General features: G+C 35.0%; 2 protein-coding genes and 1 long non-coding RNA gene across 4 annotated transcripts in view; all 3 read right to left on the bottom strand.

The window, feature by feature from the left end:
• Positions 1-982: 982 nt before the first annotated feature.
• Positions 983-2,881, bottom strand: LOC132783609 (uncharacterized). The gene is made up of 3 exons (XR_009632171.1): positions 2,722-2,881; positions 1,457-2,652; positions 983-1,387 (listed from the first exon to the last, which is right to left on the bottom strand). It is a non-coding gene; the product is annotated as an uncharacterized LOC132783609 (long non-coding RNA).
• A 15,172-nt stretch (positions 2,882-18,053) lies between these two features.
• LOC132785882 (GATA zinc finger domain-containing protein 12-like) lies at positions 18,054-18,831 on the bottom strand (the record flags this gene model as incomplete). The annotated part of the gene is made up of 1 exon (XM_060792186.1): positions 18,054-18,831. A coding segment is annotated over one exon (642 nt), but the record flags the coding sequence as incomplete, so codon positions are not given.
• The window catches only part of LOC132783606 (guanine nucleotide-binding protein subunit gamma-e), a 78,013-nt gene continuing 74,543 nt past the window's right edge, over positions 18,806-22,275 (bottom strand). For both annotated transcript variants that reach the window (XM_060788877.1, XM_060788876.1), the window contains one exon: positions 18,806-18,937. In XM_060788877.1, the coding sequence (XP_060644860.1) occupies positions 18,832-18,937 (106 nt within the window). In that variant the 3' untranslated portion in view covers positions 18,806-18,831. The remainder of the gene's footprint in view (positions 18,938-22,275) is intronic.

Genomic DNA, 22,275 nt, shown 5'->3' on the forward strand with positions numbered 1-22,275 from the left:
GCATTGAGTTCCCAAGCAGGCATAAAAACGTTTATCAATATACATACAAATATGCAAGATTATATTGATTTCGAAATAACAAACATTGTCAAATTCACGTTATTGTCGTGCTCTGCGCCCAAAGAATTATCTTCAAAACAATATACTATATATATACATGTGATATAAAGAACAACGAGTTAAGAGAGTAAAATAAATATAAACATTCGAGTGTGCTCGACTGTGAGATACCCGCTATGAACGCAAAACAGAGCGGTATACATTTTAAATTATACCAAATTAATATGCTACAAAATAGGAAAAAAAATATACCAAACTTCTTGATCAGCGTCAACAGCAGAGACGATCTAGTCATGTCCGTCTGTCTGTCTGTCTGTCCGTCTGTCCGTATGAAACACTGGATCTCAGAGACTATAATAGATAGAGCTATAATTTTTTTTCCGACAACATTTGTTATGATTGCACGCAGATCAAGTTTTTTTTCCTCAAATTTTGCTACGCCCACATCCGCCCCCGCAAATAAAAAAAAACTAATAACAAACGTATTTTTAAATCTAATTTTTGCGAATTTTTGTATATGCAGTAATAACTATAGTAGTTATGATTCCTGAAAATTTGGTTGCGATCGGATAAAAATTGTCAAAGTTATTAAAGAAATACTTTTGTATGGGTAAAAAAAACACCTACTTACTAGGGCTCTGTGTTGCTTTGGTTGACAATCTGGTATATTGTGCCGTCTATGGTATGTTTTGAGTGCGGTATTACATCGATAAACTAAATATTTTTAGTATTTTTGTAGTATATTCGGTATATTTTGATAAAAATACCGCTAAATATATTTCTTTTATTCAAAATGGGTAGCGGGTATCTCACAGTCGAGTACACTCGAATTGTGTAATTATTATTACCTTACCATAAACTGATGTTACAAAAACCAAATTTTTTAGGTATTATTAGTAACAATGTTTAGTCAAGAAACGAATATGTGTAGATAATTTCTTAAATTATATTAATATTCAAGGTTCGACTGAAAGGATATATACAGGATAATCATAAGTTTACTGACTTTTAAGTACTATATTTGCACCTCTATTGAAAAGCTACATCAAAACATACAATAAATGCAAAAAAAACTGATCTATCTCCATTCAAAAAATAAATCGCTGCATTAGATAGTCGCTGGATTTATTTTTCAGAACGAAATTTCTTAATGCACCAATATATATATAAATGATTATATAATTGAGTCAAATATGGGAATTTCAGCTTTTCAGTTTATCACTTTTTCATCGCATCTTTGGGGCGAATTAGCATCTTAACTTCTTTAAGTATAATGTACTTCTTCTCCCACCAACCTAGTTTTGGCCCATATGGTGCATTTAAACGACTGCATAAGAAAAACCAAAAATCTATAATTATGTGTCTTGCTTCGAAAATAAAAATTTGCAATATTTACCATGTATAACAATAATTATACCACCAGCCACTTTCATTCCAGACTGCGCAATTATTAACATCATCTTTGTCGTTGTCGTGATCGTATGTTGAGAATTTCATGTTTTCAGTGTCTCTCATGCCATCCTCAATAAAAGTTCCATTGGATTTACCCAAACTCAGTGCATATCCATTATCTTCATCAGATATTTTGAAGTCGTCATAACGAACGTTGAAGGCACTTCCATTCTGAGCAACCAAATGTATGTAAAGTTCGAAACGCTGCAAGCTCGTGATACGATGGATTTTCTCTAAACCAAGAAAGAAATCACTTTCAAAAGAACCGAAACCGTTGCGATACGTTGCCCAATCCCTATTGAAATTCTCATTTCCCCCAACTCGTTGTTGTATTACAATCCATCCAGGTCCAGCTAACTGACTATCGCACAAAACATTGAATAAACCTATGCCAGAGACATTGAGTTGATTAACTCCCGGATATTCTCCGAAAGGGATGCATGTTGTTGCATTTAATTTATCAAGTTCAGATTGACATAACTGATTTTCCTTTACTTTATCTATTAGCTTAGTTTCACTTTCATTTAATTTCAATTGAATTTTTTTCTGTTCTTCTCTAATGTTCTCTGATGTTCTATTTAATTTGTTGATTTCTGAACGACATAACTGAATATCTTTTTCATGCTTTATTGATATAGATTTACTGTTCTCTAATTCCAATTCAAGTGTTTTCTGGTGTTCAGTGTTATTTTTAATATTCTCACTAAATCTGTTTATATTATCATCTTTTTCAATTAATTTAGAATTAACAGATTTTAATTGAACTTGACAATTTTCTAAGTTGGTGGATTTATCTGTTAGTTGTTCTTCTAATTTAAGAATAATATTTTGTTGTGAATGAATTTCAGATTCAGATTTATCAACTTTATTTTGACACAATTGCAAATCGTTTTCCCCTTTGACTACTTTGTTTTTATACTCATTTAATAGAGCTGCCTCCTTCACGAATGTTTCATGAATTCTTACAATTTCACGATATTTTTCCATAAGATCAGAATTTAACTCACTTATCTGCTTTTCCTTAGTTTCACTTTGTTCTAATTCATTTCTAACCTGTCTGAAATAATCAAGCAACGGTTTCACAGTTTTATATGTATGAATGCGGCACTGTTCTTCCATTATTCGGTCTGATTCACAAGTCTGATAGGAAGAAAAAGTATACACTTTAATCACTCATTGTTCTTCTTAGTATTATGTCTTTGATCTCACTTCATCTCCAGTTGTTGTAGCCACCAAGAATATTTGAAGGACCATCAGTAACAAAACTCCGTTATATTGTATTCTGCCCATTTTAAATGCTTCGACTGCTCGCAAGTAAATTGAATTTGCAACTGAATTTCGTTATTTCGTTAAAGTCATTGAAATTCTGCAGCGGATGTGGATTCCGCATTCTGAACGAGAGAGGTCAAGTAATGATAACCTAGAGTCTCGGCCCTAGATTCTCTGTCGGCAGAAGAGATTTCAATGTCGGATGATCATCTGTAATTTTTTCTGTTCAATAGGTTCTGGTCTATTTGCTCCAAGCAGCTTCTTCTTGAAGACCCATCGACAACAACATTGTTTTCAATTTCTTTCAGTCGCGTGTTGACGAAATTATGCTCGAATACTTTCACAATGGGAATGAGTTTGTATTAATATATATGCCGACAACTATTTGGTTAGCAAATTTAAAAACAACTTGATTAAGTTAATAATTGATTTTTTCTACCTGCTTTTATGGGGTAGAAGAGTATTATAACTTTGTGCCGGCAGGAAATGTGTGTAACAGGTAGAAGGAGGCATCTCCGATCCCATAAAATATATATATTCTTGATCTGCGTCAACAGACGAGACGATCTAGCCATGCCCGCTTGTCCGTCTGTCCATATGAAACACTGGATCTCAAAGACTATAAGAGATAAGAGCTATAATTTTTTTTCGACAGCATTTGTTATGTTTGCACGCAGATCAAGTTTGTTTAAAATTTTTGCCACGCCCACTTTCGCCCCCGCAAATCAACAAAAATCGAATAACAAGCGTAAAATCTAGAGTCGCGAATTTTTTATACATACAATAATAACTAGTAATTGTGATTCCTGAAAATTTGGCTGCGATCAGATAAAATTTTTCGAAGTTATTAAAGAAATACTTGTGTACTACTACTTAGTGGCTTTGGCTGACAAATGTGGTACTATATAAATATACCAAATATACAATTTTGTTTGTTTATGGTATTTTTGAATTTTAGTATATTTTGAGAATAATACCGCAATATTTTGCTTTTATTCAAAATGAGTAGCGGGTATCTTACAGTCGAGCACACTCGACTGTTGCTTTCTTATTCCTATACAAAAGTATTTCATAAATAAGTTCTACAATTTTTATCTGATCACAAACAGGAAAGTAAATATCTTTTATCTAATACTCGTCGTAGGACTATCGATTGTGGTTTATGTTGAATAGTTTGAGATTAGCCGCCGCAAATAGGTAAACAGTATCATACCATCATCAGTTATACCAGGCGAACATTAATTAGAAGCAAGCAATAATGCAAAAAGTCAATGGCATCCTGTGCTCCCACCTGCTGCTCTATTATGTTCGCCTGGTACTTCAGCAATTTCAGACAATTCCATTTGTCATGCAGGGGCGAAAATTGCCAAATCATCAATTTAAATAACAAGAGAACATAAATCAGCAGCAGGCAATACTATGTGAAATCAATTGCAGCACGTGTTCCCGCTCTGAAAGGATCTTTCTCTGAACTGCTGCTGCGTTGGAAAACCACGTGCTGCTTCATTATGTTTGCCTGGTATTTCATCTGCTCGATTACGGCAGTTGTTGAACAATTCTAGTCATCGCGAATGGGTAAAAAGTGACAAATCATCAAATGAAATACCAGGAGATCATAAATCAGCAGCAAGCAATTATGTTCGCCAAGTATTTCAGCTGATCCACGTTGCACTTTACTATGACTTCTTCCTACTCACAGCTATTGTAATTTTCTTATAATCTACTAGGCCAACAGAAGTGACCAGAAGGTAGCTGCAGACAAAGTCACTTCGGAACGTTTTCAATTCTGACCAATCAAATGCAAGATCTCATAATCCCGCCCTTAGGATCCACATGCAAGAGCGCAAACTGACCAATGGGGACAAAACATATTTGGGTCCATTTCTAAATATTCTATTCTATTTTTTTATGTTCGCCTGATATTTCAGTCTCTCCAAGTGGCTTTTAACAGAAAGTCTTGATACCTAGAGCCCGTCACGAACTGCAGAAAAGTGCCATAAGAACGAGTATTTAGAGAGGGCAGAGGAGGGATAAGATGAGGAAGATGACTGTGCATTTTCTTATTACTTATACTATTTCCCTATAAAGGTTTTGTGACACACTTTCTTCAATGCGGTAATTTTTCGTATGAAATATCAGTTATCAATATTTCACTGGTTTACTGATTGCCCGCATATGTTATGTGGATGCAGATCGATAGAGCTGTTCGTTGTGATCCTAGCAATATATATCCTTTGAGAGTATGGCAGGATATGGCCAAATAACGACAGATCTTCATTTAGTTTAGATACTTTGTATAGCAACCCCTAAAAGTATGCAATCCAAACAAATAATGCTTTTACCATATTCGCCATAACTTGGCCAAATCCTGAAAGATCTGGCAAGGACATACCTTTTTTGTAATTATAGTAACCAGAACTATTGATTAGGATTCAGGAATTTCAAGGATCTCTTAAGAAAAAACACTTTAAATTTTTTCAAGGGGGTAAGCATAGAAAACTTGGCAAAAACTTGAAAAAACCGCCGTATTTCGGCCATTTGAAGGACGATTGGGATGTCCTTTGGCACAAGGACAGCTATAATCAATACAAACTGATTGGCATACCAAAGAGGAAAAATGTCCTGCAAATAGCCAAGTTACAAGGACTTTTTTTAATTTAAAAAAATCGTGTATATCTCGGCCGTATCCTGTCTGATCCTTGCGAATTCTGTGCCAAATGTGAAATATTAGTTAGGCCTATCATCCTGCCAAAGTACATTCAAATCTTTGTGGTTCTCGAGATATCCTGCAAATTTGCAAATTTAACCTTTTCCTCTTGATTCGCCGACCAAAAAATTACAAAAGTTGGATCCTTAGATAATCCCATATTTTTTGATGCAGATTGATAAAGTTCGTTCTTGCGATCGTGCCTATATATGTCCTTTGACGTATTTCGTCAGGATATGGCCGAGATATAGCTTGTTTTCGAAAAAGTATCATTGCTACACCCTGAAAGTATGCTACAAAAATTATTTTTTAAAGCGTCAATTTCAAATTTGCAAGTAATCGACAAAGAAATCAAATCCGTTAAATTACCAAAATATTATGTTTTTATTATTTGTTTTTTACTATTGTTATTATTGTATGTACCAAAAATCATGACTCTAGCTTCAAAACTACGCTTTATATCATTTTTGTCGCTTTGCAAAGCAAATTTGATCTGCCTTCAAAAATAGCAAGATCTCTATTGGATATCATACGGACCGACAAACAGTTTGACATGAATATTTCGCCTCGCCTGTTGACGCTGATTAAGTATTTATGATATGTATATTCTTTAAAGGGTCAAAGATACCTTCTTTTGCCTGTTGCATGCATTTCCTGCCAGCACAAAGTTATAATACCCTTCTACCCTATGGATAGAGGGTATAATTATTTTAACGGCACGAAATTCCTTTTGAAGTTGTTTCTTTTATTTCAACTCTACCTCATGGAATCGTGGGTTAAGTCTTCAGTTTAAATCTTGCTAGGTTAAGGCTCCGCTTTAAATGTGTGAATAATTACCACAACCTGGCTGGCTGGCAAGGTTCCTCTTGCTACAGGCACAATGTTTGCCTTGGGGCAATCTCATTAAACCAACGCATAGCGTCGGCTTTGCCACCAGCGACCATTCAATTTGTTGTAGTCGCCTAAATAATTCATGCTTAAATTTCACTTAAACATGCAAAAACTCGTTACGCCCAGCGTCTTGCTTCTCTTCTCTCTCTTTCTACAACTTTATCTCCGTCTCTTTTTCCTTCACTGTTAGGCTGTAAGCAAACTGACCACCCACAATGTTCCAGATTCAGATACAGAATCGCGCGTTGTTTTTTTCTGTGCTCAAAGAAAACTTTTGCTGGGTCACACAGAGAGAATCAGCAAAACGACCACAAGATAAACGTTGAGCAAACTTTGTATACAAGCTAAAGCCGAGTCGAGTCGAGTTGAGTTGAGGAGGCGCACACACAAAAAATGCACAAGCTGAGCTGATAATTTGCCTTCAGTTTTTTAAATAAAATATAAATCAAGCCACGTGCCAGCCGCAGAGGCAGCTCGCTCAACTCTGAAAGCGGCTGAGAGAATTCTCATTTACAGTTTGTCAAGCGAAGGCAGAGTCACTGAGTCCGTCAACCAGTCAAGCATTCATTCTGTCATTTGGTTGTTTGTGCCAAAAGACTTGACACACACACTCACACACACACATTGCCTTAACTTGAGCCGACAGCTCGACCAAAATTCAGTGGAAATTTTGCGCAACTTTTAAGTTTGGAGCCACGCTGCGTATGCTTGATAAAAATGAAATAAAAATCTCTCTTGAGCCCCATTCGCACTGACGTGTTAATTAGTGTGACGTTTTATTTTTATATATTTTCAGTTCTTCACGTACCATATACCCTAAGGTCCAGATGGGAATAAGAAAGGAGAGGGAGAAGGAGAAGGATAATGATTTCTAGCCTTGAAGCTGAGGCAACTACAAATTAAGGCTCCCGCTGGCTTTATGCGCTGCATATTGTCGACTCATTAAAAATCAGTTCACAATTTGCGTTGGCGAAACCGCAAAAAGCAGAGCCACGACCAAGTAATTTTCATTTTCATAATCAAACAAACTGCAAATCACACAGCACACAAACACACACAAAAGGAAATACAAAACACAAGGCCGCTTGCGGGGCTAGATTTTTGTCATGGAAGGAGATTTCGCTGTGGCGACTGAGCCGCAGATTCAGCCACGTCAATTGCATTAGGAATTGCATTTAATGAGCAAGCACACCAGGCAGAGTGAGGAGAGTTGAAGCAGCAGCTGCCAGCGACAGCGACAACGACAACGTCGTCAGGCAAATGGGCTAGAAAATGGCGCCATTGAGACGCCAAAACTGGCGCCCAACGTGAGATGCTGATGACTAAACATTTGAATGCTGCTCGTAGTTTATATCAAAAGCCAGCTTAGCAAATAATTAAAGCAGACAGCCCCGCCGTGCCAGTCCATGCTTTTGCTTGTCAAATAAATTTGTTATTAACTATTGCAATGTTGCATGCATAATATATCATCCGTTTACATTTTGACAACAATGTTCAGGTAATTCGCCAGCATAATCCAAAACAATTTTCTAGTCCAACGAAATCGATTCAACAACAGCATTTGCATAAAACTCGCCCCAAATATTCCCTCGTGTTTTATGCGCATAATATTGTATTATTTAAATGCTGCCTCTGTTGTCAACATTGTGCGAGATTTTCAACTCAATTTTCCATCTCTATTGGACATTGTTGACATTGCTTGTTGTTGCATTTGCTGCTAATCAATTGCATTTCAGTTGTGCATTGTGCTGTAGTGTGAAATTATAATGAATTTTATTGCAAAATGAAAACTACATAAGTATATTTAAACACAATAGGATAATGCATCATATTGAAGCTATTAAAAGATAACAGCTATTAAAAATTATAAGGTCAATTAATAAATTATAAAATATTTTAAGATAATCTTGAGTTAAATTGTCAATTTTTAGTGCAATAAATAATTTTTGGGCATCAACTTTTATAAATAGTGTTTCTTGGACAAATTCTTAATGATATATTAAGAACCTGCAGTTGTCCAATCAAGATAACTGCACTCCTATTTTGATACACTTGCAGCCTAGCTCAAATTGACGTGAGTATGCCTTTTTTAATGTTACTTAAAGACGGTAGATACAAACAAAAAATTAAAACAATATCACATTTTATGCATTATACTTTACACTATTGTTTTGCATACTGTAGTAGGACGTGTGCCTACACACACATACATACATATACTTTAACTCGATGCTCTCTCGGCTATCCGAACTCTCTCTCTCGATATTGGCTCTCTTTATCTTTTCTCTCATTCTATTTCACATTCTATGTATTCTATGTATAACATAATTAAGCTACGCGGTCAGTCTTGATCGAGCAGCAGAATAAATCGGACGCTAAGCTACAATTCGTGTTGTTTTATTAACTACCACAATTTCAGAAGTGGGATCGGCCATGAAAAAAAACATGAACACGTCTACATTTGACAAATACGCTACGGCCCAGTTAAAAAAGTGGCTAACAGAGCTATGTTTGCCCACGACAGGCAGCAGAGCAAAATTAATAAAACGGTTGTTCGATGTTTCACCAGAGATGTTTAAAAAAGTACCAGCAGGAAGCAACGATTTATTAAGTTTGGCCAATATTTTGTCTGGCCAAGAAAAGGAATTGCACAACAACAACGAGCGTCATGATCAGACTCAAAATGTTCGCGAAAATTCTGACAGAGGAGAGGGTGTTGACCAGGATTTGTTAAACACCATTGAAAAGCTGTAAGAAGAATTACGTTTAAGCAAAAAGGAATTGCGAAATTCGCAGAACAACGTAGCTGCACATCAGATGTATACATCAGAAATAGACAACAACAACGGCGCCACACAGTTTTTGCACGCAGCTGCACAGCGTTCGGCGCCAGAAGTCGCGAATTTGGGCGACAACAACAACGACAGCAACGGGATCGAGACAACAACAACGGTGCCATACAGTTTTTTGCGCGCAGCTGCACAGCATTCGGCGCCAGAAGTCGCGAATTTGGGCGACAGCAACGACAACAACAACATCAGCAGTTCTGTATTTCAAGCTATGGGCAGCACTGGAAATGTAACGGGCAGTACTGGAGAAGAGAAGAATTGAGCTAAACGAAGTAAAATGTGGATCAGCGGTCTCGCTCGCACTCGGAAAGGAAGCTACGCTAGAGTTCGACGGAAAATCATGTGCACGCATTTGGGAGTAGATCGCTTCATCACAAGGCAACATCTGTTAGGAACACAGACTGTTAGGCAACAACTGTTAGGAACATAGATTATTAGGCAACATCTGTTAGGAACACTGATTGTTATGCAACAACTGTTAGTGACATCAACTGTTAGGGACATCAACTGTTAGGCAACAACTGTTAGGAACATAGACTGTCAGGCAACAACTTTAGGAACATAGACTGTCATGCAACAACTGTTAGGAACATAGATTATTATTCAACATCTGTTAGGAGCACAGACTGTTAACGATAACAGAGCGAATAATGAAAACAAACTGTTAGGAAATAACACAACTGTTACGAGATTGTTATGCTAAACCACAACTGTTACGAGATTGTTATGCTAAATCACAACTATTAGAGGATCAATTTATTAAGGGCGATAGATTAAATGAAAAAAAAAAAACTTTTATGGAATTATTAGAAGAAAATAGTTAAGAACAACAAAGATTTATCAAATTAGTAAACTCAGCAACATTCACAAAATTAGATTTGAAAAATGGCTACTTCCATGTTTACATGGAAGAAACTTTTCGATGATTTAATCAGGCAAGAATTAAATAATAAGTAAAAATGTATAAAAATATTTTACTGTACGACATAATAGTAAAAGTATTAGTTAAGATTTATTTTTATTCTTTGTAAAGTCAAGATCAGGAGATCTGGTTCGCAGGATGGCCGAGTTGTAGTAGGACGTGTGCCTACACACACATACATACATATACTTTAACTCGATGCTCTCTCGGCTATCCGAACTCTCTCTCTCGATATTGGCTCTCTTTATCTTTTCTCTCATTCTATTTCACATTCTATGTATTCTATGTATAACATAATTAAGCTACGCGGTCAGTCTTGATCGAGCAGCAGAATAAATCGGACGCTAAGCTACAATTCGTGTTGTTTTATTAACTACCACAATACTTTTTTGACTTTTTTCGTTTTTAAATTCTGCTACGAGCGACGAGACAAAACTTTAAGAGGTATTGTATTGTTTTGGACACGTGTGCAGTAGATTTAATTGCACTTAAAACTTTTTATTAATCTTCCAAAAAAATGCATCTCAATTCTGTGCAGCGAATGCGTTTAGAAAAAGACCCAAAAGACCCATTAGCCGTGCTTTGGCCACTTTTATAGCGACTGTAATATTGTTTGGCAAAAATATCCTTCAAACAGCCAAGATACAACAACTTTTTTTTTATTTAGAAAATTGGTCATACTTCTTTCATATATTGTTTGATATTTGCAAGCCATGCTTTAAGAGAAGCATAATAGTGAGGATTATAATCCCCTTTTAACTTTCGAATTGTCTTGGATTCTGCAATTTCTTCTGTTTACAATTACAAAAGTTGAATCATTAGATTGATTCAGTTGGTCCTTACGATTGTAGCAATGTGTCTTTTGAAAGTCGTGACAGCTTATGGTCGAGATATTGATTCGTTTACCCTTGCAATTGTTTCTGAAATAATACTAGTCTTACTTATCTTGTGCTTTTATCTTTATTCCTATAACATATTAACATATTCTTTATGAAAACATCACAGTGAATTTATTTAATTATTTTTTATTATTAGTTTTAATATGAAATATTCATCTGTCTTTACATTTAGAAAAAGGTTTTAATTTAATTGTATCTACTCCTGGCAATGCCATTATCATGTCACTGTTAAAGATAGAAATTTGTTCTGAAGTACCCAAGGAAGTTCCTTGAAGTAAAAAGAGATTCCCTCCTTCAACTTTTGGGCTCCACACACGAACGCTCATCTCTTGATACGTTGCTAGGTACATTTTGTGAGTATTGTCACAGGATTCGCCGAGTTCACCTCGAGACTTCTGAAGACCTTTATTGATCAAGATATCAATGACAAAAATCTGGATAATCTTACTGCTTTTTATCACTTACCAACAGGCGTATCAAATTTTTCACGCCTCTTTCACACTTCAGACTCAATTCGACCACATAGGGACATACTTAAGCTTCGACCACCAGCTGAGTTCCAACGACAGAGCAACTCAATCAATCTACTCATCGAATGAATGAATGAATACTTGATGAGTTGCAATAACTTACGATACTCTCGCTATCTCAACTGACTGCTGACAAATGCCATAGCTTATGAAAGCTAAACACACGCTCCCTTTTACATTATGGTAAAAGTCGTCCTTAGCATTCGCCTTGCCTTTTTATAATGTTTCATGGTAATTTGGCCATTTCCGTTGGCTCACATCGTAAACACACACACACACATGCTTGAGAGAACCCAAGTCTAACTGCCTCTGCTCATTTCATGGGTTGGACGTATAATTCAGCTGCTTTCAACTGCCTGTGTTGCGTTTCCCTGTTCGAGAATCGGTCACCTGGGTCTCATTAATGCTGCGCTGTGGTAATTGCCATGTAAATTCAACGCGCTGAACATTTTTATATGCCTCTCTATCTTATCTCTGTGACTTTTGGGTATTTAAGTGTGAGCTGAATTGCTTTAAGAAAGGAAAACCTTGAAGTAAAGACATCGTATGGCTGTGAAGTTGCTTTGAAAGTTTGCTTTTAATTTTATTTCTGAAATCAATTGATTATTTTGAATTTGTATTTACTCTACTTTAATTCTTTTGGTGCAGTCAAGAATAATAATAGTATTTATATTATGATTCTTCAAAAATTTGGTTGCGATCAGATAGAAAATTTAGAAGTTATTTAAGAATTTCTTTATATGGGGAAATTCAGGTCTTGGCTGGCAATCTGGTATATTTTGAGCATAATGTGAATGTAGTACTATATTGAAATACCAAATATAAACTTTCGCATAGTTTTAGTGTTTTTGCTATATTAATTCTGCATGTTTTAAAAATAATACCGCATTGTTTGGCAAATGTAATGATATATTGATATACCAAATGTATCGTTTGGTATATTTTTAGTATTTTTGCTGTATATCAATTCGGTATATGTATATTAAAAAGAATACCGCACTGTTAGGAAAATTTAGTACTACATGTATATCAATAAACCAAATATACCCGTTGGTGTATTTTTAGTATTAAGTGCAATAATATATATTTTAAAATTAATACCGCACTGTTTTGCTTTTATTCAAAATGGGTGGCAGGAATCTCAACATCGAGCACTCTCGACTATAGCTTTCTTAAGCTTGTTAAGTTTGTTATTGATATTTCTGTCGAACATTTTTTCTCACTCATGAACTTGTTTTAACATATACACTTTCAATTTCTTACTGATTTTGTTGCCCAGGCTAGCATGCTTTTGCTAACAGCTTAATAGCCAACATCGACAGAGAAAAACCTGCTGCAAAATAGAGATAAATATGCCAACAGTCAAGTTGTATGGATTTATTTTATCGTCACATTCAATTTTATTGCGAACTCAATAGTTAGAACAATGACATTTTCAATTTGAAAGCATTTCCATTACAATTTTCCAATCGCTTTCAACTGTAAGCCAAGTCATTTGCACAGTTCGCTGACTTTCAATTGCTGTGCCTCGGCTAACAATAGAAAGAAGGGTCGGCGATGTACATATAAAATCTACACCAGATACTGGAGCTTTAGAAATAAAGTTGTGAGTCGCAGACTAGTTTAATTAAATTAGTTATAGTTGGTCCTTTTGTTCTCTTAATTGCTGCAGAAACTAAGCGCAAACTAATGTCATTACGTATTGACAGGTGACTTGATGTGAATAGTACTCCATCACTTGAATTATTTGGTATTTAAATGCTGTAAATTTAACATCGAATATAGACATTACGCATACGCAGAGTATGACAAAAGACTGTTACCAAAAGTCTTTTGCTTTATCTAATACTTACTGTCGCCCGAAGCAAAGATGACAAGCAAGGAATGAAAAAGCATTTCCAACTTGCCAATTTACATAAGTAACAGTCAAGTGTTAGAGTTAAATGAAATAATATCAAATATACATGTAAATTATATGAAACAAAAAGCGTCAGCAGAATCTAAATAAATACGAATGTAAAAAGCATAATTTAGCAGCATCATCATCATTACCATACTGAGAAGGGGGAAATGGAAAGCAGCCAAACCAAAAGGTTTTATCTCGGGTTATAGGCATAGGGAAAATTCGTAGTTGGATGGTTCAAAAATAAAACACAAGCAACATTTTTGTTTTTTTTTTTTTGTTAGTTTTTCTGTTTTTCTTTTATAGAGAGGGTAGTTTTTCTCCGCTAAGGATTTTCAAAGTTTACTTTTATTTAGAGAAGTTCCTTTAATGATAATCATACTTATGCATTGTTTTTGTTCTGTTTGGTTTTGTGTTTTTGTTTGTTGTTTGCCTTCTTGTTTTGTTTTTAAAATTTGTTTTTTTGGTTGTTGTTAAATAGTTGTTGTTTAACAGCTAAATACATGTTATTATATCATGGTTTAATAAGTTTGTTTTTCGTAATGTTTTTGACTTTCTTTTCGGTATAGTTTGTTTTCTGCATTAAAATTCACTTACTAACTAGATTTTGCATTATGTTTTAAGTTGTTATTCGTTCTAAATTATAATTGTTTTGTTTGCTTTTTTAATTATTTTTTGGTTTCTGGTTTAAGCCTTTGATGTTGTGCGGCACCGTGAGTTTGTTTGTTGTTGTTGTTGTTTTTTTGTCTTAAGAGTTCGCATTTCTCGACAAGTTTAAGAATCAATCATATTTCTAAAATTAAATAATAATCTATATATCCATATATCTTAATAGTTAACGTCACTTAATAACCTAAATTGTAACAATAATTTGTTGTTTTTTTTTTAACTTTTACACACATATAAGCAATACACGTAGTAATATTTTGTTCTATATATATGTATATGTATAATATATGTATGTATTTATATATAGTATATTTTGTTTATTGAGTTTAAACGCTTGGAATGAACTTTAACATCAACTTACGAACTAGAGATTTGATTTCAATATAAATATTTTCGCTTTCTCACCAACTTTTTTCTTTTGGCACATGCTGACAGACAGCGATGAGTTGTATAAGTTGTCGTTTTCCAACACTGTGCCAGCGGTAACCTCTTCTTCTTCTTCTTTCCATCCTCTTCTCCTCTTCTTTTCCATCTTCTTCGCTCTTCAAGCTGACTTAAGAACTAGATTAATTGAGATTGGCTTTAACATGCGCATTTCTTCATCAACTTTTGAATGAGTGTTAATGACATGTTAATAACTTGTTTTGACTTCTATTTGAATAAATATATAATTATATACGATTATATTTAATAATTAAATGTATTACTTTTAATTTTAACAGTTACAAACTTGTTTATTCATATATTTATTCATATTTAAGAACGTTTGGAAAAATCACTAAATTTTCGCTTCTTTCTTTCCTTCATTTCGTTTCGTTTCGTATATATTTATTTACCTCTCCATTTCATATGACCCTCAACATTAATGTTTTTTTCTGTAATTTATTTTGAGACTACGCGTATTTAGAAAATGAATTTGAATTAACGTTTAATATATATTCGATATTCGATTAAATATATTTAAAAAGTGCGTGCGTACTTTGAGCAAACCTTATGCCACAGCGTGAGTCTAGTCAAAAATCGCCAGAGAAAAGTATGACATTGCATTATTGTGGGGAGACTTCTCAATTCTCTAGATCCACAAATTGTTCAATTTTCGTGGCACCCTCACACCCCTTTTGCCCCCGTCTCCAGCATCCCGGACTCCGTGCCGGGAGTGGAGCTGAGGCTACTTGGCGTGCTTAATGCGCTCTTGAACAATCATGGAGCCAAATATGTTTGTGTGTTTTTTTTTTGGAAAATCTTTGGGGAAATCCACGAAAGAGCTTTCGTTGACTAGACGCACGTTGGGGCACAATTGAAGTGCCTGAAGTGACTGACGCCTACGCTTACTGAGTACATTTCTAATTTAGCTTGAACTTTGCTGCTTTGATTTCAACTGTTTACCACACACAGACACTTTGGCACAATCTGACATTTGGAACACACACGCAGTGTGATGTTTGGCAACGCTGCGTGTTCCACATGCCAAGCGTTCCCCGCGTGTCTGTGAAAATCGGCACTGCGCGCGTTTGTTCGCAATGTCGACTTTCCTCGCATTTTGATTAAACTTCTTCCTATCCTATCATTCCATTTAATATAATTGTTTTATATTCTTTGTTGTTTGTTTTTTCGTTCGTATTTTGTAACCACCAATACCTTAATTAGTTTTATTTTCTTGTGTTGGTTTTGTTTGCTTTGTAGATTGCAGAGTGCAGCCTGTTTAACTCGTTGAGCCATTCGCTTTAGCTTGGTTGATTGTAGCTGGCTGCTACTTTGTGCTTTCGACGCCAAACTGCGTTCCATTTCATGCGTTTCAACTTTGTAATTGCTTACTACTTCCTCACTATGGCTCTGCTCCAATTTTGCACAGTTCCACTCTCATTCGTTCCACGTTGCCCGTAATACTTTTGTATTGCTGCTACTTTCTCAATCAACTTGCTCTAATTATCATAATGCTATTTGTTTTCTTATTTTGTTGCGCGACTTATCAATATTGTTATCAATTTTCTTTTTGTCTACTTTGTGGGTTGAAATGTGCTCGCTTTTTATGTACTTTTGTTTACTACAGTTGCGGTTATATTTCGAGTATTTATCTTTAATCTCATACATTGTGTTCGTTTTGTATTTTACTTCTTCGTCTGTATTTTGGTAACCTCATTTTTTGACGAGTGTTTTGGGTGTGTGTTGTGTTTGTGTCTGTGGTTGTGGTTGTGTCGTGTGTTTTGTTGTCTTTTAATTATCTGCCTAAAATTATAAGACTAATTCGAAATTGAAATCAAATATTTGTCTATAACTTAACATTTTATTAAACGTAAACTCATTTCATCGTTTAGTCTGCTTCTTTTTCTGTTGTGTTTGAACAGATTTCGATATTAAGCGTTTAATATAATATAATATTCAATGGTTCCTCAAGTCCATTTTGCAGTTTTATCTATCGACTGTTTCGCTAAATTATTCTAAGCTGGGTTCAACTATTTATCATCACTACATTTATGTAGATCATCTTCTTTTTTAATCGCACTACATTAATAGTTACTGTATTCGACATCTTCATCTTCATCTACGGTTTCAAGTGTAGTTTGAGTGTCATTTGTATCTGTTGTTGTTTTTGTTGTTGTTGTTGTGTTCTGCGTATATAATAATATAATCTCACTAGGTAATGGTAATAAACATAGCTTTAAAACTAAATAAATACGTATATTATCATCGAGTAACTACAGCGTCTGCCTTTTTAAATAGTTTGTTTGTTTCATTGTTTCTCTAAACATATGTTATATATGTATATTGTATATAAAATCATATTCATATCTCTATATAGTATATATGTATATATATATAAGTTATCATTTATAATATTTTCTTGTTTCTTGAATAGAAAACCATACATAAAAGTGTGTCTATCGATTTGCATTTTGCATTTTGCATTTTCACAAAACACGCATCGTTCTCAATTTGCAATTTTTTCTTCTCTCATCTGCTAAGTTCATAAAATAATCGTGGTTTTTTGGGAACTAAATTTATTTAGGAGGGTCTATATATCATTATTTTTTATTTAACAGCATCTCAAGCAAAAAACTTATCTCAAAATACTTAAAAAATGGTTTTCTTTGGCAAACTTTAAGCACGACTGGGAATGTATATTTCTGTTGTTTCTTTCATTCGTGTAGCTTGATCAAGTCAAAAACTTATTACAAAAAAAATTTAGTTGATTTTGCAGGCCAGACAAAGGTAGAAATATTGGCAATGAAACAGCAAGATCGTTTGTTTCATTCCCATATTTAGCACACAATGAATGGCCAAAAAACAATTTAGGATTTAAGTACGATAAAAAAAAACAATCTATTTATTATGGCAAACAGTTTTGGATTTTAGCTTTTCGGTTTTTGTTTTGGTTTGTTTGTCGTTTCCTGACTAAACATGATGGGTGGGTTACATTTATCGAGGCTCAACATGTAGGATTTTGTATTGATATGAGCTGTTTAAGTTTTTTTTTTTGGTTGGTTTTGTTAGCGCTGTCGACTAGTGTAGAATGGGAGGGATTTCATGGTGATGATGACGATGATGGCAATGATGATGACGATGATGTTAAAGGAAAAGAAACAATGTACGGCATGCTTGAACTGAAAGAGCAATAACAACTACAATACGATACGATAGCTAGAAAAAAACGTAGAGAGATGAACGATTCAAAACACAAGCGACAAGTAGATAAACGACGAGAGCGAGAGCGATAACGATAACGATTAAAGAGAGAGAGAGAGACAGACAGTAACGAGACGACAGCGACAACGAGAGTATGTTCGATGAGACGAGTACAAATACGAGCGAATACTCGATGAGCACTCGTTGTTGATGTGGCTGTAGTTGTTGTTGTTGTTGTAGTTTCTTTTTTGTTGTGGTTCATTTAGACTATGCACAGCTTATTTATGGTTATTATTTATTTAAGTTTTGAAGAAAGTGTGGCATAATTGTAAAACTTAAGCATAGAGGATTCTGATTCTGATTTCTTACTGTCCCATCACTCGATCGTCCTTACTTCATTCCCCAAGATTACCATTACCATCGCCTTCTGTGCATCAGGATCTGTTCACGTACGATCTGCCAGAACTTGCCGTGCAGCCAAAGGACGAGCACAACCAGCTGCATGAGCAGCGGCCACTGTTGAAGTTCGTGGCGTGTGCGACGCTTCAGCTGTTGGAGTCGCCCCTTTGGGCCACCGAGCAGACGACACTCGAGCGGTGCTGTTGCCGGGGGCGGGGCATAGCTCAGGTTGTAGTTGTAATAGTAGTAATAGTTGTTGTTGTAGTGCTGCTGTTGTTGCTGCTGCAACTCAACCGACGGCGTCACATGATCGAGATCACTCGCATTGCAATCGAAATTGAAGTTTGAATCGGAATTGGAGTTTGAATTGGAATTGGAGTTGAAGTTGGAGTTGGAGTTGGAGTTGGAGACATGGTTGCTACCTCTATGGCTGCTCTCTAAATAGCTATAATTATTATTATTATTACTTTGGTATGCATTGTTTGTTGCACATGTTGTTGCTGTTGTTGATCGCGTTGACAATGTTGCTGTAGCTGCTGTTGGAGTAGTTGTTGTTGTCTTTATAGTATTGTTATCATCATTATTATTATTTATGTTATTGTTGTTGTTGATGGTTGGATGCTCATCATTACGGTATTTCTGTGGTTTACGATAATATTACATGATGATACATTTGCCCTTTTCAGCCCACGGATTGTTCTTTTTATCCGGCGCATTAATCAACGGATCATTCTTCTCGTTCTCCTCAATAAAGGAGCGCATTCTGTGAAGGAAAAAAAGAGAAAGTAAATATCATTAGTTGGGTTAAGTAAATTGAGTATTATATACATTCCTAAAGAGAACAACTGAGAGACCCGCTACACATTAGAAAATTAACAACATAAATATTCCGAAAATATACTGAAAATATACCGTGAATATACTGAAAATTCCATGATATATACTATATATGTATATACCGAAAATGTTCTTAAATATACCCAAAATATATAAACTTAACGACACACGAAAATATTACAAATATACCGAAAATATACTTCAATATACCCTAAAAATATATACTTAAAGATACCCGAAAATATATTTGTTATACCCAATATACCATTACAGTCAAAATATACCATTTTTGTAGAACTGTAATTGAAGTATTTTTCTTTATATAGAATATACTGTTAATATGTACAACTTGAATTTAATGTGTGTATGTAATACATTGTTGAACTGTAGTGGAAACCAACTTGATCTTTGAACAACACTAAAACGCATTGTTAAACATAATAGTTGATGAGTTAAGTCTCACTCAAGTCCCAAAAAGCATTGAAGCAAGTTAGTCAGGAAATTCACTGCATACTTAAATATTTTAATGCTGCCGAATTCAGCAGCTAATGCATAACAAATAAATAAAATAAAATGTACAACTCAATTGCGTTTGAGATAAAAATGAATCCTTTGGCAATGTTCCCTCACACCTTCAATGAGGGAAACTAGTCAAAGTGTTGGGGATCGTAAAACGTGTAAGCTTCTCAAATGGTTACAACAAGAATCAAGCTATTTTAAGAATTGCGGGAGTGCTTAAAGCGAAGCCAAGCACCGAACAGATGTATAACGACATCGCACGCGCCATCCATTTCAACAGCAGGCAAACCCATAAAATCGCAGGGGTCGAGTGCGTATACTTAACGCGGTAGTGATAGTGCTGGATAGGGGCGAAGAATGAAGAGGAATAGGGGACGGGCAGTCAGCAGTTTTTATGCTAATCTGCACGCAGATGGACATTAAAAATGTTCAACGTTTTACTTTTACACGCGCTCGCTCGCAAAACTAAAGAAGACGCTTTCTTCTGCCTCTCCCCCGCCTCTACTATAGCCAACTTCCCCCACTTGAAATCGTCTGCATACAAACGTTGTTGTTATTGTAATACACTTATCCTTTAGCAGCATACAAATGGGGGCGCCCTGTCGTTTGCATTTGTGTCTCCTTCATTTCGTTTTGTCTGTCTGCAGTCTCAAGTCCACAGTCTTCAGCCTTTCTAGCCGTTTGCCCATTTGTTTTCCTTCATTTCTGCACATTTTCTTCGCACGCGTCTTGTGCTCAGAGAAGGAAACTCCTGCTCCCAATAAATAATTTCTTGTGAATTTACCAAAAAAAGAAAAGAAGGGGAAATAAAAAAAGCAAACACAAGCAGCAATGCAAAGTGGAACAGATAAAAGTACAGACTGAATGTGTCTGTGACGTTGACGGCGACGGCGACTGTGGCACACGCTTTGCATTTCAATTTCTTGCGTGAATTGTTTTCTTTGCATTTCCTCACGAACGCCTTCATTTCGCCATGTTTCACGCGGCGTATGCGTTATATTAAGCACTTGCGAATCCCGCAAAACGATTGCTGCTCCCAATATTGCCATAAAAGTATTTAAATCATATATCTTTGCTGCGTCACGCAGCAGCAAAAAAAATTTAAAATTCTTTAATTATTTATATGTGCAGTAAAATTAATTGCACAACGTTTTTTTATATTTTATTGCTTGAGTATAATTAGAATTAATAAATAACTTGCTTTTATATTTTACTGCTCGAATATAGTAACAATACTTCAAGTATTTCAAAACATAAATTTATCTGATAATGTGGTATATTTTGCAAGTAGCATTAATAACAAATATATCATTTGGTATATTTTTATATCCGCTATCCATATGGTAGAAGGGTATTATAATTTTGTGCCGGCAGGAAATGTATGTAACAGGTAGAAGGAGGCATCTCCGACCCTATAAAGTATATATATTCTTGATCAGCGTCAACAGCCGAGACGATCTAGCCATGTCCGTCTGTCCGTCTGTGTGTCTGTCCGTCTGTCCGTCTGTCCGTATGAAACACTGGATCTCAGAGACTATAAGAGATAGGGCTAGAATTTTTTTTCGACAGCATTTGTTATGTTTGCACGCTGATCAAGTTTGTTTCAAATTTTTGCCACGCCCACTTCCGCCCCCGCAAATCAAAAAAATCGAATAACAAGCGTAAGCTACAGCTCCGAGTTTTGGTGTATACAATAATAACTATAGTATTTATGATTTCTAAAAAATTTGGTTGCGATCAGATAAAAATTGTGGAAGTTATTAAAGAAATACTTTTGTATGGCCAAAAAAGCCTACTTACTAGGGGTCTTAGTTGCTTTGGCCCACAATCTGGTATTTCGTGCCATCTATGGTATATTTTGAATGCGGTACTATATCAATATACCAAATATACCATTTGGCATATTTTTAGAATATTTGTAGTATATTTTGAATAAATACCGCAATATTTCGCTTTTATTCAAAATGGGTAGCGGGTATCTCACAGTCGAGCACACTCGACTGTAACTTTCTTACTTGTTTTTAATATTTTTGAGGTATACTTATGAATACCGCACTTTTCGAGCACGCTTTCTTTCTTGTTAATTTTCTCAATAAATTTAAATTACTATTTTAATTTCGAAATAAATTCTTTTAATACGAACTATGCATTGATGCATTTGAATTTATTTACTTTATTGTGGTTCATAGAAATATTTCATTATGTGGAAATTTGAAAATACGTTTTTATAATTTGTATTTCATTTCTTGGAAATTTAAATAATACTCAATTTAAGAGGAAATTCTTTATATATTTAAAGAAACTTTACTTTAGCTATTGATAATTTCTTTGCGAATAAAATGTGCAAATGCGTTATGGCATTAAAGAGTAATATCTTTTGATTTATTTATTGGATATAATTTAAAAGAGATTTCTGAATTTATAGCTAAATTATAATGTATTATTATTTATATTATGATTTTGTTTTATGTCATTTTCATAATGCATTTCAATTTAATTTATTTATACATTTGTTTTATTTATTCATTGCAGTCGTACTTAAATCTGAATTTGGCTTATTTGCTTGGCACATTTCCTGGCTTTCTCATTAGTTACATTGCGTTTGCCTCGCTCGCTTGGTGGGACAGATAATATATTTTTCCTTTTTGGAATTGAAACACATGCGTCGTATACGCAATGTCGTGCACACACGCGTCAGTGACAAACTATTGTGTTTGCACTTGTGTGTTGTCAGGTGTGTGTGTG

Source organism: Drosophila nasuta, chromosome 2L, assembly GCF_023558535.2.
Source record: "Drosophila nasuta strain 15112-1781.00 chromosome 2L, ASM2355853v1, whole genome shotgun sequence".
In the NCBI taxonomy this organism is placed as follows: domain Eukaryota; kingdom Metazoa; phylum Arthropoda; class Insecta; order Diptera; family Drosophilidae; genus Drosophila; species Drosophila nasuta.